This window comes from Pholis gunnellus, assembly GCF_910591455.1.
Source record: "Pholis gunnellus genome assembly, chromosome: 20".
Lineage (NCBI taxonomy): Eukaryota > Metazoa > Chordata > Actinopteri > Perciformes > Pholidae > Pholis > Pholis gunnellus.
The window spans coordinates 20,367,219-20,395,126 of record NC_136547.1 but is presented as its reverse complement, the minus strand read 5'-3'; the positions used below and the strand labels follow the sequence as shown (position 1 = coordinate 20,395,126).

Below are 27,908 nucleotides of genomic sequence, written 5' to 3'. Positions count from 1 at the left end.
AGCCGCAGCACCGACGGCCTTTCTTTATGTTTGCACAACTTTATTGGCATTTTTACAAATAGAGCAATTACCGACACGCCCCGGGCCTCTGAGCTGTTTTTATTGGAGAGAGAGGGGAGAGAGAGGGGGGAGAGAGGGGAGAGAGAGAGGGGGGGAGAGGGGAGAGAGAGAGAGGAGAGAGAGGGGGGAGAGAGAGGGGGGGGGGGGGAGGGGAGAGAGAGGGGGGAGGGAGGGGGGGGAGAGAGAGAGGAGAGAGAGAGGGGGGGAGGGAGAGGGGAGAGAGAGGGGGGAGGGGGGGGGGGGAGAGGGGAGAGGGAGGGGGGAGAGGGGAGAGGGGGGAGAGAGAGGGGAGAGAGAGAGGAGAGAGAGGGGGAGAGAGAGAGGGGAGGGAGGGGGGGAGAGAGGAGAGAGAGAGGGGAGAGAGAGGGGGAGAGAGAGGGGGGGAGAGAGGAAAGAAGGAAGAAAAGGAAAGTGAGATAAATGGGTTGAGAGCTTTTAATTTGGTGAGACTGTGAAGCTGCATGTGAGGACTGAACCTCGGTGGGAATTACCTCAGAGATTTGCTGCCGTGGTAACGGGGTAAATGGGGGGGGGGGGGTAAAAAGAGAGAGAGAGAAGGGGGAGGGGGGTACAGTAAGAAAGGGGTGAGGAGAGGGTGAAGGGGAGGAGAGGGGGGGGATTCTCTCCAGTTTGAGAGGAGGGACGCCAGAGGAGCCGCCTCCGTTCTCCCTGAAGACGCACACACACACACACACACACACACACACACACACACACACACCTACACGCACACACACAAACACACACACACACACACACACACACACACACACACACACCTACACGCACACACACAAACACACACACACACACACACACACACACACACACACACACACACACACACACCTACACGCACACACACAAACACACACAGAAACACACACACACACACACACACAAAAACACACACACACATTTGGTAGGAAAGGAAAAAGCTGGGAGTGCAGCAGACTGAAGGGAGGAAGGAAGAGGAATGGGGCTGAACGAACAAGCCTGAGCACACACACTCTCTCACACACACACACACACACACACACACTCTCTCACACACACACACACACACACACACACACTTCCTTTGCCAGGCAGTTAGACGTAGAGCGAGCGAGGCAGCAGAAGCAGCAGCGTGAGGAGAAACCAGAGCTGAAGAATACCAGACGTCTGCTGGAGCCGCCTGAGAGTCCTGAATCAGGGTTTACTGGACCCTGAGAGTCCTGTCTCAGGGTTTACTGGACCTTGAGACAGCCTCCTGATGAAAAAGTCTTTTCAGTTTTTTTCCTCCCAGAGCATCTTTACGGTCGGAGACCTGCTCCTCCTGCTGCTCCTCCAGCTGCTCCTCCTGCTGCTCCTCCTGCAGACAGCAGGTCATGTCTGTAACTGCCTGCTGACCTGGTGACTCTCTCCTCTTCATCTAAACAGCTTTCATGGAGTCAAATGTTTGAGCCAAAGGACCCACAAGTTGCAGGATTACAAACGGCTTCTTCCTCCACGATGGACGAAGAGACGTTCAGTCGTCTGGACACCTGCTCACATCTTCATTGTGATATTTAATCATCGCCTCAAGGAAGAAGAAGTGTTTTTACTTTGCAGACTGAAGTATTCAGTGAGCTGAGCGTTCATCACTTCTGAAGAAAACCTTCTAAAGTTTGGATTGTAAGAGTTGATCGGTGAGCAAAAAGAGTAATCAAGTAGCTCAAAGACCTCAACCTGAAGAACCTGAAGGAGACCGGATCACTAAACCTCTTCACGGTTTTACTTTTACTGAATAGTCCACGTTTCAGAGATGCAGGTCTGTGACCCTGTGAGGAGGTAAGAGGAGACGCTGAAGAGGTCCCTGCAGGGTTTGACTGGTGGCTCCAGAGACCGGCTCCAGAGACCACTTCGAGGACTCGGTGAGTGAAACAATCGTCCGGCTGGTTCCCTCAGAGGAGGTCTGGAGGTTATTTTGGGGGTTTTCTTTGGCACCTGTTGCAAACAGCTACTGTCTGATGTGACTCTGAAACCTGGTGGAACATCTCTTGAAGCATAAATCTGTTTTTCTTCACAGACACAAGTTTAGATATTGTCTCCTGCAGCATTATTAACCTTCTTCATGGTCGTGTTTGGGTTCAGGTCAGAGACAGATCCGGGTCAGACTTGAGACATAACGTTTGTACAAAGACCTCCAACCGGTGAGCCTCACAAACGTACCTTCACTCACTCAAACCCAGCGCTCCTCTGAGCTTCCTCACATATCAAGATGGACGGACCGTGAGCTCAGATAACAGCAGCACATTCACATCCACCGTCTGCCGGGGTTCTTCCCGCTTTTAGGATTCCAAGAGCTGGTTTTGTTCATCTGGATCTCTGAGGAGTCTCTAAATCCACAGCGGCGGCGACGACTTCTGGCAAGTCTGCTCGTGTTAAATCCAGTTGGTGGTTTGGATGCTGCAGAGAGAAGAAGCAGCACACCAGGAATCTGTAATGAGGACTAAATAAGAGAGAGGAACTCTGATGTAGACCAGCAGAGAGAGGAACTCTGATCTACTACTGGTCTGATGTAGACCAGCAGAGGGTATGAATACTGACTGATGATGAGCAGGAACCAGAGCGTCTCTCCTCTGTTATGAGTTCTGTTAGTTCAACACTTCATAAGAGACCTTCAGAGACCTTCAGAGACCCTCAGACACCCTCAGAGACCTTCAGAGACCCTCAGAGACCCCCAGACACCCTCAGAGACCCTCAGAGACCCTCAGAGACCTTCAGAGACCCTCAGAGACCCTCAGAGACCCTCAGACGTCTCAGAGACCCTCAGAGACCCTCAGAGACCTTCAGAGACCCTCAGAGACCCTCAGAGACCTTCAGAGACCCTCAGAGACCCTCAGAGACCTTCAGAGACCCTCAGAGACCTTCAGACGTCTCAGAGTTTCAAAGTGAAACTCAAAACGATTTCACAACTTGAATTCATGAAAGCAGAACTTTGATCAGTTAATTGCTGTTTTTAGTTCTTATGGTTGTTGTGACATCATCATCTCTCTCTCTTCACAGGTTTTTGTTCTATTTTCTCTCATCGAACGTTTTCTTCCTCCAGAAACGAAAAACCTTCTTCCGTCGGATTTTTTCATCTTTGCTCCGTGTGAATGATTTCAGGAGTTTTTTTCTTTTTTTTGTCCGAGCTGGAAGACGAGACGACCGCAGACGAGAGGCCGACATCGCAGGCAAGTCTGCTGCCAGTGTGTGAGAGTGCACGAGAGAGTGCACGAGTGTGTGTGTGTGTGTGTGTGTGTGTGTGTGCAGCTGCACCCTCATCACACATCACACGGCTTCTGAGTTATTTCCTGTTGCTCAACACTCGCTGTGAGGAAAGTAAATCAACCAGTCGGACGTGAACAAGAACAAATTTCCGTATGAAGAAACTGAATTTTCCAAATATTTCTGGTGGAGGTCGCCGGGCTCTGATTGGATGATTACAGGCCGCTCTCTTCTTCTGCTGGTTTTTTTTCTTTAGTTTTGTGTTTTTCGAGGACACAGAAGTCCGTTTGAGGAGAAACGGGTCTTGATGAAATCCATATTTTTTATTGAACACAAATTCTTGGAATTTTTGGGATTCAACCTTAACTGGCTGCAGAGCATCATGGGAGATACGGAGGCACGATGAAAACCTGGTTCCTGCACACAAACGTCCTCTTTTTGAACTGAAAGTCACCAAATAATCATGTAAGAAACAAAAGGTTCTGAGCATAAACTCATTTCATACGAGCTCTGAAGTATTTATTTTCTACGTGGGATTATTTAGCTTTTTCCACATAAATAACTTTTTTCTTGAGGCTACAGAATTTGTGTTTTTGGTCTAAATTCTATAAACCTTTCAGAATCTGGAGCTGCGAAGCGTCCGTCTCTAGTTGGACCCCCTCGGACCCCCTCGGACCCCCTCGGACCCCCTCGGTGCAGACATGCTCCCTGGAGGACTGGTGTCGGGTGGAGCGGGTCGCGGCGGCGGGCTGTGCCTGCTCCGGTGGCTCGGCCTCAGGCTGTGGTCCCGGCGGGGGACCCTGGTGTTCGCTCTGCTCTGGTTCGGCTCCTGGTTGTTCCTCAACGGTCTGGTTCTGGTCCACAGGAGCATCCTGTCCGACTACTGCACCGACGACAAGAGCAAGAGGATCCTGCAGAGACTGGTGAGTGAGACCTTCATTCCTCCGCAGGCTGTGAAGACGAACACGCTTCAGTTCAGTTCACAAGCTTTCGTGAGGAAGTTAATCAGATAAAAAAATACTTTAAAGTATGAATCTCACCTTTGTGTCGCTTGTGGACGAAGCAGTCGTCTCTCGTTGGTTTGTGGACGTTTTGAAGCCTTAAGTTCGGTGTTTTAGTCGTCGCCATGTTGGTTTGTTTTGCAACCAGGAAACAGGAAGTGACCATATTAGGATGAGGAGGAGTGACGTAGAGAACGAGCTCGTTACTGCCCTCACGGGGTTAACGAGCAGCTGTCACCTTCCTTTCATTAACATCACCGTCACCGGACAATGAGCTAACAATGAGCTAACAATGAGCTAACAATGAGCTAACAATGGGCTAACAATGAGCTAACAATGAGCTAACAATACAACCTGCTCTGTGTTTTTTGTTTGGAGGGACTCATGTGAACCGAGCTGTACGAGCTGTTCATGTGACATCATATTTATCTCATTCATACGTTGCATTGTTGAATTATTCTATTGTTAGTTATTTGTTTAGTTTAATTATTGTTAATTACAGCGCGGTGAGTATAGTGTGTATATACACACCGGACCAGCATGCACTGGGGCGGGCCTGTGTTCTCTACCAGAGCAGGAGACGCAGCAACAGAAACAGAATCCTGTTCACACGGTGAACTCTTCTGTCATCAGCGGCTCTGTGATTTATTGATTGTTTGGTTTACATTAGTTCAGCCACATCGTCATGTTTTTTTTAGTAGTTTCGCAGCGTTTTTGTTTCATTTTACAAACTGCGACTTTAATCCGTCTCCATCGGACTTTTCTCTGAAGATCTGCAGGTTTAAAGAAGGAACGTGAAGTAAGTTTCTGCATCGACGCTTTAAAGACTTTCTACTTTTTACGGTCTGGAGGACGAACTGCGTCTCATCGTTTCTGTGAAGCGTCGTCAGTAGACGAGCAGAGGTCGATGGCCCGCTGTCTTATCTGCTGCTGCATTGTGGGTAAAAACACTGATAACAAGACTGTTCTTTCTGGCAGTCTCTCTCTCTCTCTCTCTCTCTCTCTCTCTGTCTCTCTCTCTCTCTCTCTGTCTCTCTCTCTCTCTCTCTCTGTCTCTCTCTCTCTCTCTCTCTCTCTCTCTCTCTCTCTCTTTCTCTCTCTCTCTCTCTCTCTGGGTTTATCTCTTCTCTGTTTCAAGTTCATCTCTCTTTTCACCCATCTTTCTTTCTTTCTCATCCCTCCTTTATTTCCTCTTATCTTTCCTCTGCTTCTCTCGCTCAACCTCATTTAAAGCTGCGTCGCACCGTCGAGGATTCATTTAAACTACTTTTAAAACGAGTCGATGCAGATTTTAAATGTTGCCAAACTAAGAGATGATCTTTGTTCAGTAAATCCAACTTCAGACCAAAATCAAATAGAGTTCAGTCGTTCTGGAGACGCTTGCTTTCTCAAATTAAACGAAAACACAGCGATTCTTATTTTCAGGTGATTATACACGAATGAAAACAGACTTATTGTAGAACTATATTCTAATCTGTCTATCGATCACCTAAAATGATACACACTTTTCCTTTAAGAGGACGTCTATCAGGAGACAACTTCACGTGTTAAAGCTGCATTCTCTCTAATGTCCACCAGGGGGCGACTCCTCTGGTTGTATAGAAGTCTATGAGAAAATGACTCTACTTCTCTCTTGATTTATTACCTCAGTAAACATTGTAAACATGAGTTTATGGTCTCAATCTCTAGTTTCAAGTCTTCAAACTACGACAAATGAAGATGGCGACGGACAAAATGAAAGCTAACGTCAGAGAAAAACCAAGATGAGGACGACCAAAATTAAAGATGGCGACGGACAAAAACCGGTGGAGTTCCCCTTTAAGTCTGGAAACATGTTCTCGTCTTCTTCAACTTTTTCTTTCGCCTGAACAAACAATGGGGACATTTCAGTGTGGTGACGGACTATGTTGCTGTTGTTGTTGTTGTTGTTGTTGTTGTTGTTGTTGTTGTTGTTGTTGTTGTTGTTGTTGTTGTTGTTGTAGTGAGAGTAACATTGAATCAAAGTCTCTCAGAGGTTCAGAGAGGCTGTGACGTCGTTCCCTCCTGATGTATTTAAAACCTCTCGGATCCAAAGTGGAAACTGATGAAATCTCAAATAAACACAGAGATCCAAAAGTCAACAAACAGCGGAGCGCTGAACGTGGCGCTCCGTCCATCATGTTGTTTGAAATGTTCCAGCAACATGTTGACTGAGACCAGCGAGACCTTTTTCCAGAAGCTGGTTGAGCTCTGGAGGCCTCAGTAACGCAGGACAGATGCAGCACAACAGGACCAGCGCACGGCTCAGCTCTCTGCAGATCTACTGTGATCCTGCTGCCGGTCCAGGCTCGCGCCGTTAGCTCACGCTAACGGCTTCAGGTGTTGTCGTTACCTGAGCGAGATCTTCCTGTGGGGTCGTCCCTCTCCACCGGCCTTTGAAGCTGCAGATTAAACAGCTCTCGGGTTCTTGAAGGTGAGGAGACGAACCACGAGGAGAACGTCTGAGGTCAGGATGCAAACGAGGCCTCCAGCTTCTCTGAGCTCTCGAGGAGAACTCGCTTCATTCTGCATCTCGCTGAACAACATCTCCAACAGGAACAACAAGCTGATGAGTCTCACGAAGCATTCACTGCTTCCACTATTATATATTATATATATATATACATATATATATAATATATAATAGTGGAAGCATTCACTGCTTCCACTATTATATATTATATATATATACATATATATATAATATATATAATAATATTCATTTCATTCAGAGACCCACAGCGTCGAACTCTCCGGGTTTAAAGTGCAACGTTGAGGTACTTGTACGTTTTATAATACTTTATACTTTTTACGCCACTAAATTTAAATATTTAAGCTTTAGTAACATATAATGATGATTATTATTATTACAGATGAAACTAGCAGCAGTGTATTAAGTCATTAAAATGACACATTAATGCATCAATAAATATAAAACATTATAATGTAGTTTATTCATAGGGAGTACTTTTGTAGGACTTTCCTTGTAACAGAGTATTTCTACACTGTCGTAGTACTTTCACTGGAGTGAGAGTGGACGATGCGTCGATGGGTTGATTATGGTCTGGATGACATTATGACGTTCCTTCTGTTGAATGAATCTGGATCAGGACGCTGAGGATCTTGTGTTTGAATGAAACGATTAAATCAGAGTTCTGGACAACAGATCAGAGCCGCTGATGTCACGGAGATAAAAATACACTCTTGGGAAACTTCACTCGAGACCTCAGGAGGAAAGAAGAACTCTCGTTCTGGGTCCGACGTTCGTCTCTCTGCCTGAACGAACTCGTTATTATGGAGACGTTATGATCACAAACACACCGTCAGCGCTGCAGACGAACCACAACATCAAACTGCTCTCATGCAAAGAAAAGAGCCGTGGCTGTAAATGAGGAACTCTGTTATATGTATGAAAACATGGATTATTAATGCCATTCATAGATGAGCGGATGGGTTACTGAACGGGATCAGGGGCCCAAAGTGGGAGGGGCCCCCAGGACTTCACAATACAAAATGTCTCCTGAAGAGAAGAGACACAAAACGAGCACAAAGAGACAGAAAACAACCACAGAGAGACACAAAACAACCACAGAGAGACACAAAACAACCACAGAGAGACACAAAACGACCACAGAGTGACACAAAACGACCACAGAAAGACACAAAACGACCACAGAGAGACACAAAACAACCACAGAAAGACACAAAACAACCACAGAGAGACACAAAACGACCACAGAGAGACAGAAACTGGCTCTTGAAACGGGTCCGGTGTGACCGCGCTGTCTGCTGTGGACACGGTGAATCTGTGGATCTCGTTGAGTGAGCTCACGTCTCTCCGTCTCCGGTTGTAAACTGTGTGGAGCCGTCAGCGTGGTGCACGGCCTGCTGCTGTCCCTGATGTCCGTAAAGCGAGGCGCATGTAGAGCTTTGTAACCCACATGAATCATGTCGTCCCTGCAGCTCTGCACACATGCTTTCTGTATGTTTCTGGGGATCCTCTGACTATTTATGGTCTCACCCTGTCGCTCCTGGTCTCTGGCTTTCTTCTGCCTATTTATGGCCCGACGGGGTTTTTTAATGTTCCTTCACAGGGACGTAAGAGAAGAGTCGGTTCATGCAGAGCTCCGGACCGCCAGCTTATCAGGACTCTGACGCGGTGCGTTCAGGACTCAGGAGAGCTGTTCACTGTCTACGGCTGCTCGTGCAACTACAACTTCAAGTGGCATCAACCAACTTTTATCAACCTCTGAATCTCAACATTTATACAACTTTCCTCCCGTGTGTCTCTCTGGATTGTTTGACCGCAGACTGTCTCTAAGAAGCAGACGTCTCTCGTTGGTTTGTGGACGTTTTGAAGCCTCCAGTCTATCTTTGGTTTATTTCAGCCAGTGAACAGGAAGTGACCATATGTGGACTGAGGAGGAGCGACGTAGAGACCTGTCAATCACTGTGTAGCCCCGCCCCTAAAGCATCCCCTGCTTTATGGTCTGTGTGACTCTAAATGGACCATCATCTACTAAATGAACATCATGCTGTATTGAAGAAGACTTGAAACTAGAGATTGAGACCATAAACTCATGTTTACAATGTTTACTGAGGTAATAAATCAAGAGAGAAGTAGAGTCATTTTCTCATAGACTTCTATACAACCAGAGGAGTCGCCCCCTGGTGGACACTAGAGAGAATGCAGCTTTAGCACATGAAGCTTTATAGACTTCTATACAAACAGACTCAAATAAACTGATTAATACTGTGACCTCACAGATGTGACGCCATTAAAAGCCTTAAATGGCGCTCTGAGTAGTAACGGTCTCTGCTTCAGTCCTCTGGTGTTAAACTTCAGAAGGAGGAAATATGTATTCCTTCTCTTTCAGATTGTTGTTGATTTATAGTCTTCGTGGTCTTCGTGGTGAAGAGCAGACGTTAAGACTGGAGGACTTTAACTCACCGTACTGGTTTGATGTCCTGGACCTCCAGCAGAGGCTGATGGACGAGCCGTGTGTCCAGATGTTAACGTTAAATCAGAGACGGATGCTGAATGAACCTCGAGCAGATCCGTGTTCTCCGTCCAGAGACGAGCGAAAGGTTTTCTGCAGCAAGACGAGAATGTTGAGTTTAACGAGCAGGTTTGATTTTACAGTTTCATCCTCGGATGTTTCTTTGAACCGCTCCGTGTCTGATAATCACATCTTGTTCCCATGAAAAACCAAAAAAACATAAACTTAGTTTTACTGTTTTAGGAAATCACTTTAAAAATGGAACTTTGTATTCCTGTTTCTAAAGATCAGTAAGAACCAGTTACAGCTGAACACGGAGCGTCTGTGAGGCTGAAATGACCTCGTGTGAAGAGAAGTGAAACCAACAAAGTGATGCAAAACAGCAGCAAAGTCCTTTAATCCTCTAAAGTCGTTGAGGAAATCTGACGCATTAAAGAGTAAAGCAGAGACTGTTGGAACGCTTCTCTTCATAAATCAGTGAAACACTGAGATGTTTTCACAGCAGATGGAGTCTGAAGACGAACGGTTACATAACCATGACTCAGCACATCGTGTCCTAATGAAGAGCATAAATAGACGAGCGGGAGCCAACGGTAGCAAGAGACGACGTAGAGAAAGTAAAAACAGTACTGAACCATCCGGAGTATAACGTGTGTACTTGTACTTGTACTTGTACTCTACATCTCGTCTTCCTCTGAGACGTTTAAAGAAGCAGAGCTTAGGAAATAACAAATGAACGAGGTAATACTCTGAACTCATTGTCTTCTGCTTCTACTTTCATCTCAGAGAATTTCAGATTATTTTCTCTCTTAACTTCATGATCTCATAGAATATTTGTTTCCATTTGTTTTGTTCCTAACAGACTGTTGACAGCTTTAACTGGAGCAGTGCATCATGTTTTATTTGCTCATTGTTTGAATTCTTCATGATAAAAACAGTTTTTTCTCCAAAGTACGGAGTAACTGATAAAAGCAGAGGATGAAAACATGAATTATTGGACTAAACTTCGGTAAAGTGAACCCAGAGAACTTTAAATTGGACTTAATGACGTTCAGTGTTGTGTCAGTTTGCACAAAGAGAAACTGTTATCAGCAGAAACCAAACGCGTCGCGGTTCCTTGATCTGTCTCCACGTCTGCTGCAGCAGAAGGTCAGAGACTCAGATAAGGAAAGAGAGAAGAGAAGAGAGAGAGCAGCAGAGCGGAATACCAACGAGGAGGCCTTCAGGGTCACAACGAGACTCTGCTGTTCTCTCTGAAGAACCACCGCCGACCTCCGAACACTCTCTAACCGCGGCGGCGTGGAGCTGCAGCTCTGAGCTCCACGAGGTTCCTACTCGCTAGAGAGGTTCTCTCAACAGAAGAGGGTTCTAGCTGCTGCTGGGCTCGTTGTCCTGCAGCCACCGTAGCATGAAAGCATGGTGGAGCTAGCTAGCTAGCTAGCTAGCTAACTAGCCACCCGCTAAATGAGTCACAGCTTTATGTGTCATCCACACGCTCACAGGTGAGGTGTTATAATGAGGTAAACAAGAATTGAACAAGAGGTGAATTGTGTTATTAGCTGGTTCTCTGGTATGAAATGCTTTATAACAGTTACGTTTACGTTTTACACCACGTTGAAGGTCAATCTATCCCATCGTTGTGGAAATGTCTTCGTCTGGAGCTGATGTTTTGTTTTTCAAGTCACTTTGAGAAGGTCAGAGGTTTGAGTCACATGACTCGTTAACCACAGAGCAGATGCACAGCGGGTTCTTTTGTCTGCAGCCACTATACATACAGTAGGTGTGTGTGTGTGTCTGTGTGTGTGTGTGTGTGTGTGTGTGTGAGTTATGACAGGATTTTTAAAGCCTGAAGCCAAAACACGACTCGGCACAAAGCAGCCTCAGCTCCTTTAACGACATCGTTGTGTCAGACTATTATGCGGCTCATGAAATATTTACCTTCAGGACGCGAACAACACAACCTGAACTACGGTCACCAGCTGCTGAAAACACAACTCAGAAAGGATCCAGTCACTCCCTGTAATCAGCAGTTAATGAAACAATATTAATCCAAAAAATATATTCTTTTATGAAGACAAACATAGAAAAACTAAAACCCACAACGTGGACAAAGCTCATCAAGCTGCTCGTCTGTGATCAGAAATATAGAAGCTTTACTTCAGTAATCTCTATTATTATGTGGTTTAATGACACGTGTGTGTGTCTGTGTGTGTGTGTGTGTGTGTGTTGGCAGACACACACTGAACATCGAGGAGTTTGTACCTTCAGGGTCTCGATGCGTCTCGACGTGTTCGACCTCCGGTGATCTGAGGCTGAAGCTGCTTCACTGAAACACAAACAGTAACGATCAGAAACCTCGTTCAAACATCTGGATTCATATTTAAACTTTAGATGTTTCTCATGAGGCTCTCATAGTTATAGTTTATAGTTCATAGTTATAGTTTATAGTTCATAGTTATAGTTTATAGTTATAGTTCATAGTTATAGTTCATAGTTATAGTTTATAGTTCATAGTCATAGTTTATAGTTAATAGTCATAGTTTATAGTTTATAGTTATAGTTTATAGTTCATAGTTATAGTTCATAGTTATAGTTTATAGTCATAGTTATAGTTTATAGTTATAGTTTATAGTTATAGTTTATAGTCATAGTTTATAGTTTATAGTTATAGTTTATAGTTAATAGTTATAGTTTATAGTTATAGTTTATAGTTAATAGTTATAGTTTATAGTTATAGTTTATAGTTATAGTTTATAGTCATAGTTTATAGTTTATAGTTATAGTTTATAGTTAATAGTTATAGTTTATAGTTTATAGTTATAGTTCATAGTTATAGTTATAGTTTATAGTTAATAGTTATAGTTTATAGTCATAGTTTATAGTTAATAGTTATAGTTTATAGTTATAGTTTATAGTCATAGTTTATAGTTAATAGTTATAGTTCATAGTTATAGTTCATAGTTATAGTTATAGTTTATAGTCATAGTTATAGTTTATAGTTATAGTTTATAGTTAATAGTCATAGTTTATAGTTTATAGTTATAGTTTATAGTTAATAGTTATAGTTTATAGTTATAGTTTATAGTTAATAGTTATAGTTTATAGTTATAGTTTATAGTTTATAGTCATAGTTTATAGTTTATAGTTATAGTTTATAGTTAATAGTTATAGTTTATAGTCATAGTTATAGTTTATAGTTATAGTTTATAGTTATAGTTTATAGTCATAGTTTATAGTTTATAGTTATAGTTTATAGTTAATAGTTATAGTTTATAGTCATAGTTTATAGTTAATAGTTATAGTTTATAGTTATAGTTTATAGTCATAGTTTATAGTTAATAGTTATAGTTAATAGTTATAGTTCATAGTTTATAGTTAGTTTGTCCTTTAAGAGAATTAAACACAAAGTTATGAGAGAATGTCTCGTCGCTGTATTAACCCTCTCATGACCAACACGTTTCTGTCTCTGAACGGTTTGTTTTATTAATTAGTTTTATTTATTAAGAAGAAGCTTCAGCTGCATGAGACGGAGAAAATAATACTTTACAGATATATTCACATATTTATAAATAATATTTATATTTAATATTTATTAAATATTCATAAAGATTAATTTAAATATTAAATATTTTTATTCAAATTTTTTCCATCTTTATTTTTAAATATATATTCAAAAATAAATAAGAATTATGCTTTTTTATATTCATTTTATTTTTATGAATGTAATGCCACCTCGAGCTGCAACAATTAGTCGATTGCTCGATAGAGGAATAAGTGACTTCTTGTTCTATTTGTTCATATTTAATCTTTTTCAGTTTGTAGGATTTGCTGCTTTGTTTTCTGTTGTTGTGACTCAAACTGCTTCACATGAAGAACAGACGAATAGAACAAAGACCTGTTCTCCGCCCGACTCCTCCCTGAGTCCTCTGCTGGTCTCTGAGGTCTCTATAGGTCCTGGTTCAGGACTACTTTAGACCACATCCACATGGATCTGGTCTGTAAAACAACGGTCACCTGTGTTCATCAGCAGAGGAACACTGAGTCTGTGAGAGACGTTCAGCCTCCGCTTCCTGTGACCTGACCCTGAAGTCAGCTCCACCCACGCTGAGTGTGTGTGTGTGTGTGTGTGTGTGTGTGCGTGTGTGAATGCTCTCCATTCAGCCCACTGGCTGTTAAAGATCACACTATTGTTCTGAGTGTTGGTCTGACCTCCAGGGTTTCATCTTCTGGAAGGTCCTGGAGACGCTGACAGATGCAAATTATTCATTTCAATCATTCCTTCTTTATGATCAATAAATACGTAAACATTAAGAGACTAACGTTGACATTTAAAGGCAGAATAAATATGATTTTACTCAAAATAATCATTCTGAGCGCGAGTGTGTTGCTGCTTCTATCTGGATCTTTAAGAAGTAAAAGGATCATCACGCCAATCAACTTATACACACAAATAATCGATTTCTTTGTGTTTTTATGTTTAAATCAAACCGTCTTTTATTCTGTAAAGCAACATAAGAAGACTTTAAGGTGAAATTAATCTCACTAATCAGGTTTTACTCTCGTGTTGCAGAAAGAACAACCGTCAAAAATATGAATTATTTCATATTTTACCTCCGGAGAATATTCAGTTATTATTATTATTATTATTATTGAATTAAAGTGTATTTTATTAATCTGCTACTTTATATCAGACTGTTTCTATAGTTACTCCTCCTTCTTATGATTTCCTGCTGAAGTCCAACAACTCGAGTCTTTTCAAAATAAACTTCCGTCTTCACTTTTAAAGATCGTGGTTTGAGTTCAAATCACTGATGAATAAATGTTAATGAGCTCTACATACATGAGATCGATACATTCAGCTAAACGTCCTTTAGCTCACAGTCTGCTCCTCCTCCTCCTCCTCCTCCTCCTCCTCCTCCTCCTCCTCCTGATTCTCTGCTCTCAGGAATGTCATTAAGAACTTTTCACGTCTTTTACTTGAAGGAATGTAACGCTGAGACAAAGACCTTCTTTCTGCTTCAACCAGCTCAGCTTTCACTCACGTCATTCACCCCAAAGTATTAGTACATCACAGTACTAACAACGTAGTACTGCATTCACAGTAGTACTGGAGGCAGAGGAGGTAGAGAAGGGAACGAGGAAGGGAATAAGGAAGGGAGGACAAAGGAGAGGAGGAAACAAAGCAAAGACTAAAGAGAGGAAGAAGCAGAAGAGGGAAGTTACTGAAAAACATGGAAAGAGACAAAAAAGAAAGGAAAGAGGTGAAGAGAAGGAAAGAGGGAAGGAAAGGAGGAAGGAAAGAAAAAGGAAAGAAAAAGGAAAGAGGAGGAAAAGTGAGAATGAGAGAAGAAAAGCTGAAGGAAAAAAGAGAAAATCAAGAAGAAATAAAAGAAACAAAAGAAACAGAATAAAAAGAAAAGGATGAGAGAAAGAGGAGAAAGAAGGAAAGAGGAGACATGAGGATGAAGTTAAAGTTTCCAACAAACAAGAAGCAGAGCGACTGGATCTCATTTGTTTCTGTCGTCGGCTCAAATAAACACATCAGACTCTTTATGACCATCTGTGTTTCCTCTCAGCTCAACACCAGGAGACATTGAACACATCGTTAATACGCCATGACGGTACCTGAACGCATCGTTAATACGGCATGACGGTACCTGAACACATCGTTAATACGTCATGATGGTACCTGAACACATCGTTAATACGGCATGACGGTACCTGAACGCATCGTTAATACGGCATGACGGTACCTGAACACATCGTTAATACGTCATGACGGTACCTGAACACATCGTTAATACGGCATGACGGTACCTGAACACATCGTTAATACGTCATGACGGTACCTGAACACATCGTTAATACGCCATGATGGTACCTGAACACATCGTTAATACGCCATGACGGTACCTGAACACATCGTTAATACGCCATGACGGTACCTGAACACATCGTTAATACGTCATGACGGTACCTGAACACATCGTTAATACGCCATGATGGTACCTGAACACATCGTTAATACGCCATGACGGTACCTGAACACATCGTTAATATTAATACATCATGATGGTACCTGAACACATCGTTAATACGGCATGACGGTACCTGAACACATCGTTAATACGTCATGACGGTACCTGAACACATCGTTAATATGCCATGACGGTACCTGAACACATTGTTAATATTAATACATCATGACGGTACCTGAACACATCGTTAATATGTCATGACGGTACCTGAACACATCGTTAATACGTCATGACGGTACCTGAACACATCGTTAATACGTCATGACGGTACCTGAACACATCGTTAATACGTCATGACGGTACCTGAACACATCGTTAATACGTCATGACGGTACCTGAACACATCGTTAATACGTCATGACGGTACCTGAACACATCGTTAATATTAATACATCATGACGGTACCTGAACACATCGTTAATACGTCATGACGGTACCTGAACACATCGTTAATACGTCATGACGGTACCTGAACACATCGTTAATACGTCATGACGGTCCCTGAACACATCGTTAATACATCATGACGGATCCTGAACACAACGTTAATATTAATACGTCATGACGGACCCTGAACACATCACGGACCCTGAACACATCGTTAATATTAATACGTCATGATGGACCCTGAACACATCGTTAATACGTCATGACGGACCCTGAACACATCGTTAATATTAATACGTCATGACTGTACCTGAACACATCATTAATACATCATGATGGACCCTGAACACATCGTTAATACGTCATGACGGACCCTGAACACATCGTTAATATTAATACGTCATGATGGACCCTGAAGACATCGTTAATATGTCATGACGGACCCTGAACACATCGTTAATATTAATACGTCATGACGGACCCTGAACACATCGTTAATATTAATACGTCATGATGGTACCTGAACACATCGTTAATATGTCATGACGGACCCTGAACACATCGTTAATATTAATACGTCATGATGGTACCTGAACACATCGTTAATATGTCATGACGGACCCTGAACACATCGTCAATATTAATACATCATGATGGTACCTGAACACATCGTTACTATGTCATGACGGACCCTGAACACATCGCTGGACCCAACAGACAAACCGTTAACTGATCATATGAATCAAACAAAAGAACATCCCAGTTTTAAATCCTGTTTAATTATTAATTTTTCTCGTTAGATCACAAACACATGCAAATTATTCTTCACATAGAATCCCTGTTTTTCATCTTCTGTCCAACAGTTTCATCGATGACTCATCCTGCACTGCAACCGACAACGTTGCCCTATTGAAATTCATTCTTCTTCTTCTGCATCCAATCAAATGAGACTTAGTGAGACCAGCTGTCAGCGGTCACATAACAAAGAAATATAGAAATGTGTGTTTAGATTTAGACGACGTTTTCATTTTCAACAACAGGACGATTTAATCGGCGGGTAGAAGAGGAGCTCGGGCAGCTTAGCATCATTAGCTAGCATTAGCACGTGTCGTACTACGCTATCTACTGAAATCTGTTTCACACACTTTCAACATAAAGACTGTAGAATCTTTTTATAGCTCACACTCACACACACACACACACACACACACACACACACACACACACACACACACACACACACACACACACACACACTGTAGAGTTGAGGAAGGAGGAAGCAGCTGGAGAGATTTATGTGATGCAAGACGGAGGAAATCCAGGGAATTACAGCAGATATGTTTGTGTGTGTGTGTGTGTGTGTGTGTGTGTGTGTGTGTGTGTGTGTGTGTGTGTGTGTGTGTGTGTGTGTGTGTGTGGAGGCTGCAGACGTCCATGAGGACTAAAGGAACTAAAGAATGACGAGGAGCTTCAGAAACAAAGGAGTGTTTCAAAGATTTAAGTCAAAGTGAATCCAGAAGTTAGAGGAAAAGTTCAACAATAGACGTTCATCTCACGTGTGTGTTCAGAGCTGGAGTCAGGACGTTATTAGCTTAGCTTAGCATAAAGACTGGAAACCTCCGTATACACGAACAGTCCTGAAGCTCACCGATTAACACGTTTAATCTGCTCACAAACAGAATAACAAACATCATGTTTACATGAATTCACCTAATGAAGCATCTCCAACAAACACACCTGTAGAGGATCCATCCACCTCAACAGGAGGACAGGTAGAGGACAAGAAGGAGGACAGGTAGAGGAGGAGGACAGGTAGAGGACAAGAAGGAGGACAGGTAGAGGAGGAGGACAGGTGGAGGAGGAGGACAGGTAGAGGACAAGAAGGAGGACAGGTAGAGGAGGAGGACAGGTGGAGGAGGAGGACAGGTAGAGGACAAGAAGGAGGACAGGTAGAGGAGGAGGACAGAATAGCTGAAAACTATTTTTAATTCACACACTTTAATTCATCAGAATGAAGACATAACAACACTTTGTAACAACTCCTCGTTCTGCTCGTGATAAACGTTAACCGTCGTGTGAACCGAACTCCACAGAAACCTTGTGATGTGGAACACGAGCAGCTGATCTGGTCCAGACACACGCAGCTCTTTGAAGAGGTTTCAGCGCTCAGACTAGCTAAACGTCCTCGTTATCTCAACTCTCCCCTTCAACACTTTAACAGGACGGAGGACCCTTTCATCACGGTCTCTGTTTCTCAGGACCATGAAGGTCTGCTGGTCCACCTGTCTGTCTGTCCCGGACACTTCCTGCCCCTTTAAGACTCGTGTTACCCGCGGAGCTCGTCCGCTGATCCGAGTCCTCATCACAGATCTGTATCTTCACCTCATATTAGTCCTGCACCAACCAGTTCTCCTGATTTAATAATAAGAACAACAGAAAGCTCAGTGACAGTCGATACAAATAAACTAAGAAATAATAAATAAATAAAAGAATCAATGAAAATAATCGAGTCAAATAATTTAGTAAAATCAACGAATACAAATAAAACAGAAACGCGATGACGTCACATGAAATCCAGTCTGTACGAATGAGTTTATACTTTATTGTTTGTTTGTTTTTCCTGCTGGAGAATTAAAAAATATTCTTATTTGAACGTTTTTTGTCCGAATTTTGGGCGTAAGATTCCTGCAGCTCATCTCTCTGCACAGCATGGAGACGCATTCAACACATTACTCATGATATTAAATATGCTGTTAATAGTTGTTATCTGAGACATTTTCTTTTCTTTGCACTGCAGCTGCTGCACAGTGACGTCTCTCAGGATTAATGACGTCTCAGTTTAGTGAGAGTCCAGCCTGAGGTTCACATCTTATTGTCTTTTAGAAGAGTTTACTATTGTCTCTGCTTACGATCGGGTAAAAAGGTTAGTTTTCCATTTGTTCCCCTTTAATTCCAATAGAACGTTCCCACCTTGAATGTGCGCTCTCGTTTCCTGTTTCATGTGATTGAAGTGTTGTGTATGTAAGAGAGAGTGTGTGTGTGTGGAGCCTGAGGTGTGTGTGTGTGTGTGTGTGGAGCCTGAGGTGTGTGTGTGTGTGTGGAGCCTGAGGTGTGTGTGTGTGTGTGTGTGTGTGTGTGGAGCCTGAGGTGTGTGTGTGTGTGTGTGACGTCTCTGAGCTCCTCACTGACGGATGTTTGTGTTGGAATGTGAGCAGAGCGAGGATTATCCGGGTAATCCCTGACCAGGACAACGCTAATCCTGAACCTCATCCCTCACACCTCTGGACTCTGAGCTGTTCACACGGAGGAGGAAAAGTCTTCACGTTGACTTTGTTGGAGCTTCCAGGTGTCTTGTTTCAGGAAAAAGAGTCAGAAAGATGAAGAGAAATGTTGCCAACGAGCTAAACTCTGAGATAAAGAGGCTGAAGACCTCTCTCCATTTGTCTCGTAGATGGTTCGATGGTGGAGCCGACTTGTTGTGTGTCTGGTTCCAAACTCTGTTTTCTATGGAAGCCCATTCCCGCCAGCAAAATAAAATAAAAAATAAAATAAAAAATCCACCCCAAAAAAATTATATATATATATCCACCCCGAAAAAAAAAAGAAAGATTTTATTTATTTTTATTTTTTTTTTGCCGGAAAAAATACGACGTGCAATTCTACACAAGGTAACTATAACTGGTGACTTTTGTAAATGTTAGATGTTATATATCATAAGTATGAATATGTAGAATTGCATGTCGTTTTCATGGAAAGACTGGCGAGGGGATGAAGGGACCTGTGAGGAGATCGTCACTGAAGCGCACTTCTAATCTCTTTTGCTAGTAAAAAAAAAAAAAAAACATATTTTTTTTCTTTTCGTTTTTCTTTTTTCCGGCTACAAAAAAAAAATGGGTTGATTTTTTATTTCTTTTTGCTGGCGGGAATGGGTTTCCATAGTTTGCAGCTCTACGGCGCCGACATCATCAAGTTATGACAAGTTGCACCGTAGCCGGGTTTATTCACACCAAACGAGTTCATGAAAACACGCCTAATATTCGAAAGCTCACGCAGCTTGACAATAGATCGGTGGCCCTGTAAGTATGTGACTCCGTGTGTCCCTCCCGCTCTGCCGTACAGTGCCTGGAGTTCGGCGAGGGCTCGGTGACGGGCGACATGTGCGAGGACCTGTGCGTGCTCGGCCTGGTGGAGTACAAGCGCTGCCTCTACTACGAGAACGGGAAGAAGGTGATCGAGGCGCGCTGGAGAGGAAACCCCGTCATCCTCAAGTCCAAACTGGAGAATTTCTCCTCGTACGAGCCGCTGGGAATACTGGACTACCAGGTGACGTTTCTTTGATAGATTTAAGCTCGGCTTGGATCCAAAGCACGCTGAACACGATTTACAGTGGTTGTCTCTGACAGGACACAGCAGAGGAGCTCTCACCGCTGGATGTGGTTTTCTACGCCACGCTGGAAGTAAGTCGCATCGTCACAAAGCTGCTAATCACACACACACACACACACACACACCTGTGAGCGCAGCTTCCCTTTGTTCTGTCTGATCTCAGGTACGAAACTCTCTGGGGCTGGCTGAGGATGACGAGGACGAAGAAGGAGGAGGAAGTAACAGCTCTCTGGCCAGACTGTGGGGGAAGAAGCTGAAGAGCAGAGATAAGAGTTACTCCAGAGCGGAGCTGGCCTCCCTCTGGTCTCTGCTGCAGCAGGAGGAGTACACCTTCCTCCGGTACTCAAACATCCTAATGATCAACAACCTTCAGCAGCACGTCCTGCAACAGAACCGTGACGCTCAAATAAAACGTGTTCCTCCATCTTCCCTCCAGAGTCCTGCAGGATCTCAGCACCCACGTGGCCAAGGTGTTGGGCTCCTGCGGTCACTTCTACGCCGTGGAGTACCTGTCCGCCGGGCACGCCTGGGACCAGAACATCTTCTCGCTGGAGGAGGTGGCCGTCTCCTCCGGGGCCCGGGGCCGCTGGAGCTCCAGGGAGATGGTGCACCGCATCGCGCTCAGCTTCCTGGACATGGTGGGCCACTTCGACAACGACTTCACCCACAAGCTGCACCTGTGCGACATCAAACCGGAGAACTTCGCCATCAGGAAGGACCTGACGGTGAGTTTATATTCATCTCCCGAGATCAAAGCAGAGCCGGGAGACAAAAGGACGGTTTTAAAGAAGCTATTAGAGAGTAGAGAGGACGTGAGAGGGTTTTATAAAAGCAGACGGTGTGACGCTGAAGCTGCATCGACTGACTCACATCGAACGTCATCATCTCAGAGTCTCCATGAAGCACGTTATCATCAAACTATTCAAACCGATTCATTGTTCTTAAAAATACAAATATGTAAATCTACAAACTAAGAGCTGTAAAGACTCAGATGTTTCATGTTTCTGTCATTAATCATAATAACGATAATAACGATCACTCCTCTGTGTGCGTATCTTCCTCACATGATTGCAGCTGTGAACAGTTGTTGACATGGATCAGATTCAGCAGCTCGCTGTTTCCGAGGCCAAACATTGTAAAAGCTTTCTTATGAAACGAGAGCTGAGATAATGTTCACCGGCAACAACAGAAGCTTTCGTGTTTTATAGACAAAACGTTTCATTTTTACGTCTTTTCTGACAATAAAAACAGCTTCCAGAGAAGTGCAACAGCAATGAGTGATTCCATCTGTGTTGTTGTGTCTGCCAGGAGATGATGCGGTCGTGAGGTCGTCCGTCTGTCCGCTGCTCTTCTCTCGTCATACCCGACTCATCGTCTGATACGTTTCGCGCTCGTTCACGACTGTTTGCTCGAGAAGCTCCCGTGGTCGTAACTCCTCTTAAAGGGCCGGTACGGGTCGCATTTCTGTTATTTTGCTCGGCTAAAAACAAGCTTTACGTGGAAACTTTGGCCTCATTTTGAACCAGAGAATCTGCAGATTAACCTGATACGTTAGGATCCTCTGAACTTACACTCGATACGAGATTCAACTCTTGTAGTTCTATATTCTTCTGATAAAAAGCTGCGTGGATGACGTATTTTTGTAGTCCAACAGGAAGATCTTTATTCGTCTCATTTAGATCCACCAGAGGGGCGTTCACTGACCGGTTTTATAATCAGAGAACTAAACGCTGGTGTTGAACACAGACCTGACGTCAGATATCTAAACACATTCAAAGACATTGAAGTGTAAAGATGCTGACTCATGTCTGGTTTAAGGCTCATTCCTGCAGAAATGTGTCTCATTGCTGTCTGACTGACTCTGAACACACGGGTCTATCTTCTGGTCTATCTTCTGGTCTATCTTCTGGTCTATCTTCTGGTCTATCTTCTGGTCTATCTTCTGGTCTATCTTCTGGTCTATCTTCTGGGTCTTTATAAATGATTTCACTGTTAATGTTCATAGAAGAGATGCAGAATAAAATAAAACTGATTAACGAGGTTCAGGACTCGCCTGGTCTCAGATCAGCTCAAAGCTCCAGTTAAACAAACTCCCTTCACTTCAGCAGCCAGAAACACAGACGAGATGCATTAATACTATAATGTATATATATGTATATGTGTGTATATATATATATATATATATATATTAAAGTATGGAGTTTTTAAAAGACAAAACATCTGAAACTTTAATTGAAGTCCTGAAAAACAAAAACCTCTTATTATATTAAATTACATTATAATCAACTCACTATTTATTTCCCATAAGACAAGTGTTCTGTTAAGTTGATATACTATTTAAATACTTATAAAATGATTAAATTAAAGGTATGAATGAATATTTCAAAGTGTAAATATATAAAGAGTTTTTCTAAACACTTTAAAAGACTAAAATGAGTCAAAGAGTCAAAGTATTCAGGTTTGCTGCTGTAGTGAACGTGTTAATAAACAGCTGACCCTGGACTCAGCTGTGTCTCTGGGGTCCTGCAGGTGGTGGCCATCGACGTGGACATGGCCTTCTTTGAGCCCAAGATGAGAGACATCCTGGACCAGAACTGCAGCAGCGACGACGACTGTAACTTCTTCGACTGCTCGTCCAGGTGTCACCCCGACAAACGCCGGTGCAGCGCCCGACGCAGGAACAGCAACCTGCAGGTGAGCCCGAGACACAGAGGCTCGTTGTGACATCACAGAGACACAGAGAGACAGAGACACAGAGATACAGAGACACAGAGAGACAGAGGCTCGTTGTGACATCACAGAGACACAGAGAGACAGAGACACAGAGATACAGAGACACAGAGAGACAGAGATACAGAGACACAGAGGCTCGTTGTGACATCACAGAGACACAGAGACACAGAGAGACAGAGACACAGAGAGACAGAGATACAGAGAGACAGAGACACAGAGAGACAGAGATACAGAGAGACAGAGACACAGAGAGACAGAGATACAGAGACACAGAGGCTCGTTGTGACATCACAGAGACACAGAGAGACAGAGAGACAGAGATACAGAGACACAGAGGCTCGTTGTGACATCACAGAGACACAGAGACACAGAGAGACAGAGAGACAGAGACACAGAGAGACAGAGATACAGAGACACAGAGGCTCGTTGTGACATCACAGAGACACAGAGACACAGAGAGACAGAGACACAGAGACAGAGAGATACAGAGACACAGAGAGACAGAGATACAGAGACACAGAGGCTCGTTGTGACATCACAGAGACACAGAGACACAGAGAGACAGAGACACAGAGACACAGAGACAGAGAGATACAGAGACACAGAGATACAGAGACACAGAGAGACAGAGACACAGAGACACAGAGAGACAAAGACACAGAGAGAGACAGAGAGACAGAGAGACAGAGAGACAGAGACACAGAGAGACAGAGACACAGAGAGACAGAGACACAGAGAGACAGAGACACAGAGGCTCGTTGTGACACCACAGAGACACAGAGAGAGACAGAGACACAGAGATACAGAGACACAGAGAGACAGAGAGACAGAGAGACAGAGAGACAGAGAGACAGAGAGACAGAGAGACAGAGAGACAGAGACACAGAGGCTCGTTGTGACACCACAGAGACACAGAGAGAGACAGAGACACAGAGACACAGAGAGACAGAGAGACAGAGAGACAGAGAGACAGAGAGACAGAGAGACAGAGAGACAGAGAGACAGAGAGACAGAGACACAGAGAGACAGAGACACAGAGAGACAGAGGCTCGTTGTGACATCACAGAGACACAGAGAGAGAGAAACGCTGTTTCAGGGAAATGATTAGAAATATCAGAAACACTGTGCAGTGAATTAAACAGTTTGAATGTTTAATTTATATGTTTTTAAATGAGTAAAACTTTTAATGTTTATTTTAGTTTTAGTTTAAATGAGTTCAGGAGAGCATTTTATTAATAAACTATAATAAATAAATATTTATAATAAATAAATGTATAAATATAATAAATGTTTTAAACATTAATTAAGATCTTCATGTTTCTTTAAGTCACAGAAAACATCATATTTGTCTTAATAGTTTAATATTCACAGACAATATATTTATTTTTAAATAAACATTTGAGTTTATAGTATAAAATCCAGATATTTAATTATTGACTCAAAATAGCTTTTTAATATATTAATGAATTATTTCAAACCGTTACTTCAGTTTAATAATTAATTTGAAGATAAAATGAATGAAGAAAAGTTTATTTTCTAAAATATAAAACAGCCTTTAAGATAAATAGAACTCCTCCGTCGTATTGAACTCTTTCATCTCTTCAGTAAACTGAGAGAACGTAAAGAAGACTCGTCTGAACGAGCTGCTCCGTGAATGACGACTCGTCTGTTTAATAATCTGAATATAATAATAAAGAGAAGAAAGCTGATCTCTGATCTGAGGCTTCAGGAGCACAAGAAGAGACGCTTCACTACAAAAGATCTGTCAAATCTTCATTTTATTGCTTTAACTTTTTCTTTCTTACGGCAAAGACATTTTGAAGAATTATAGTTTTTATCCAAAACATCGAAGATTCAAATTAAAAGGAAAAAAAATCCGTTAAAGCGTAAAGTTACACGTTTGACTTGTTGAATAGTTCTGATTATTCATTAAAATGATTTGTTCTCATTTTGTGAAACAACTTCTGAAACTGAAGTTCTGATTAAATAAAGAATAAGAGTCATAAGGCAGCATTCACCAGTTATAACAATAAAATAAACACAATAACAATAATAATAAAATAATAATGTTAAATCAAATGTAATACATGTTATTTAAATGATACTGTTCATTACATGACAGTATTAGACTCAGTATGAGGTTTTTCTCTTTTGCTATTCCTTACATTATTATTATTATTGAGTATTAAGATTATATTGTAATTTAATTATATTGTATTTTGTTTGACTATTTAAATTGATTCTAAATGCAACATAATGGTTCATCAAATAGAAAATGTATTAAATTCCATCATAATGTATGAATTTACATTATTGCAGTTTGAATAATAATAATATATAAAATAATATAATGGTAATAATAATAATAATAATATATAACATAATATAATATAATGGTAATAATAATAATAATAATAACATATATATATATATAACATAATATAATAGTAATATTAGTAATAATAATATAATAATAATAACCTATAGTTTATCTTTATATCGACCGTAACTCGAAAGCCATTTTGAAGCGTCGGCCCGTCAGAGTCGAGGAAACGTCCCGGACGTCACCTTCATCATCATCACCACCATCACCTTCATCACCATGACAACGCCGGGGACAGACTCTCACGGCTCGGCTCTCACGTGTCACATGATACGAGATCATTCATCAGGAGAACATGAGACGGAGGGAAAATGTGTTTCTACGGACGACGATGATGATGATGATGATGATGATGATGGATGTGATGCACAAACACCTGATGATGATGAAGAAGATACTTTATTCATCCTCAGGGGGACATTTGTCACGAAGAGGCGCGAGAAGGAAAACTTCATCTGGAACGTCGCTCGTTAAAATAATTTAAATGCAAGAAACTGAAAACAAGGAAACAAGGAGACAATGATGTGAATAAAGGAAGGAAGGAGGAAAGGAAGGATGAACAGAAGATAAATGGATGAAAGGAAAAGTGACGACAGCGGCAAAAACTACAGAGCAAGAGAAGATGACGAAGATGAAGATTTGTTTCTTGATCTTTTTATTCTTCAGCGTTCTGATTCTTCTTTTATAAATTAATTATAAAATTATATCTTATTATTAAAATCATTGTTCTCATTTCAAGAAACTGAAGTGCTGATTAAATAAAGTTTAAAAAGACGAAGCGATGAAGCACGGAAGGAAAAGAAACAAAGAGGAGAGAATGAGAACGCTGGAAGAAGAAACGGTTTAAAAACAAGAAGATGAAGAGAACAAAGAGAACAAAGAGAAAAGAGAGAACAGAGAGAAAAGAGAGAAAAGAGAGATGAGCAGAAAAAGATAACAGAAGAAGAAAGAAGTGACGATCAGAGGGCGATGACACGCTGCCGTCCTATTGGTCCACCTGGAGCTCAACAGGTGTCTCCATGGTGACCCCCCCCCGCCTGTCAATCATCTCCTCAGAGAAAGGAGGCATTGTGTGTGTGTGTGTGTGTGTGTGTGTGTGTGTGTGTGTGTGTGTGTGTGTGTGTGTGTGTGTGTGTGTGTGTGTGTGTGTGTGTGTGTGTGTGTGTGTGTGTGTGTGTGTGTGTGTGTGTGTGTGTGGACTGATTGAGAATGAAAAGCGAGGCGTCGTCTGCATAATGACGTAGAAACAAAAAGCATCCCATTCAGGATCACTCATCCTATCCTCCTCCCTCTTGTGTCCTCTCCTCTTCTTTCCTTTCTTCTTCATCCTGTCATTGTTCTCCTCTTTCCACTTATTCATCTCCTTTCCCTTCACCCTTTTAATCTATTTTCTTAACTTCATTTCCTTCATTATGAACTCATTCTTCTTCTTTCCTTTGTCCTCCTCCTCCTCCTCTTCCTCCTCCTCTTCCTCCTCTTCAGGTGATTTGTGAGAAGATCTTCAGGTCCTGGTTTTCTCCCACTCTGCTCGGGGCCAAAGCCGGTCTCCCTCTGCAGGTAGGCGTCTGTTTGTGTCATATTATATTTACATGTGTACGTTGACTTGGTGTCATCCGGGACATGAACACCGGCCTCCTGGGTGACAGTCCAGTGCTGGTTTGACTGAGATGAGTTTACGGTGGAGTTCCTCGACAGCCTGGTGTGTTTCATGAAGACACCAGGCTGAGACTGTGAACCGATGAAGAACGGGATGAACTCTGAGAGTAAATTGAGTTTGGGTGGTTCTCTCTCTTGTTCTGACCAACAGGTGGAGCTGCAGCGAGCGGTGCAGGAGTGTTCAGAAACAGACGGAGGTGAGGAGGAGAGAGAGGAGGATGGAGGTGAAGGTGGAGGAGAGGCGGGTCAACGTATACAGAGCGTCCACCAGCGCCTCCTCAGCATCCTGACCCGCCTCCTCCAGGAGGGCGGGGCCTCAGACGAGGGGGGAGGGGCCTGGGAGGAGAAAGGTCACACCCACACTGCACTGAACTTCTGAGGAGGTGAAGAGGAGACCGTTCAAGGAGACTCGTGGGCAGGTCTTCATCCTGGACTCCAATGACCCTCCTGGAGAAAACCTGGACGTTTGAGACACCAGAATCCAGATCCAACAGGACTGAGATGGACCAATGTGGATCAGCTTCTGAGTCATATTCAGGATTATTTTGATCACACATGAACTACGAATATGTCCGACATGGCTTCTGTAGTTCCAGAGAAGGAAAAGAAAGGATTCTGGTGTGGAAGCGCTTGACCTGACCCCCATCCAACACCTTTAGGATGAACTGGATCACAGACCGAGAGCCAGACCGGATCACCAGCATCGGAAAGAAACCAGGAGTCTGGGAAAATATGCACTAAATATATTTTGTATCCCAGATTTCCAGAGAGACCAGGATTAGAGACCAGGACTAGAGACCAGGACTAGAGACCAGGACTAGAGAGGAAACAGACATCCAGACCAGGACTAGAGAGGAACTTGTTCTGGATCCCCTCAGAGTCTCTCTTTAACTCATCCAGTTAGTCTCAGTGAGATAAAAAAAGAAGAAATCTCTCTAGTTTGAAGAGAGGCTGCAGTTATACAAACATTGTGTACATGAATGTAATAATGTAGTACATGTATTAATCATTA

General features: G+C 42.7%; 1 protein-coding gene across 3 annotated transcripts; it reads left to right on the top strand.

The window, feature by feature from the left end:
- Nucleotides 1-1,199: 1,199 nt before the first annotated feature.
- On the top strand, nt 1,200-27,908 carry dipk1c (divergent protein kinase domain 1C). Of its 3 annotated transcripts, none has more exons than XM_079181848.1 (10): nt 1,200-1,955; nt 3,134-3,759; nt 3,915-4,217; nt 19,858-20,061; nt 20,142-20,195; nt 20,288-20,463; nt 20,561-20,849; nt 22,654-22,818; nt 26,723-26,797; nt 27,048-27,908. In XM_079181848.1, the coding sequence occupies exons 3-10, from the start codon at nt 3,996-3,998 to the stop codon at nt 27,273-27,275; spliced, it is 1,413 nt and encodes a 470-aa protein (XP_079037974.1). In that variant the 5' UTR covers nt 1,200-1,955; nt 3,134-3,759; nt 3,915-3,995; the 3' UTR covers nt 27,276-27,908. The 3 variants fall into 3 exon arrangements, with proteins under 3 accessions (XP_079037974.1, XP_079037972.1, XP_079037973.1); XM_079181846.1 differs by having other exon boundaries at nt 3,091-3,759; XM_079181847.1 differs by having other exon boundaries at nt 1,200-2,617; nt 3,091-3,759.

Excerpts from the sequence above, each read along its gene's own strand:
- dipk1c (XM_079181848.1), top strand. The coding sequence starts at position 3,996 with ATGCTCCCTGGAGGACTGGTGTCGGGTGGAGCGGGTCGCGGCGGCGGG. Across the intron at positions 20,062-20,141 it reads TGGGAATACTGGACTACCAG|GACACAGCAGAGGAGCTCTC; the intron begins GTGACGTTTCTT and ends TGTCTCTGACAG. Across the intron at positions 20,196-20,287 it reads TTTTCTACGCCACGCTGGAA|GTACGAAACTCTCTGGGGCT; the intron begins GTAAGTCGCATC and ends GTCTGATCTCAG.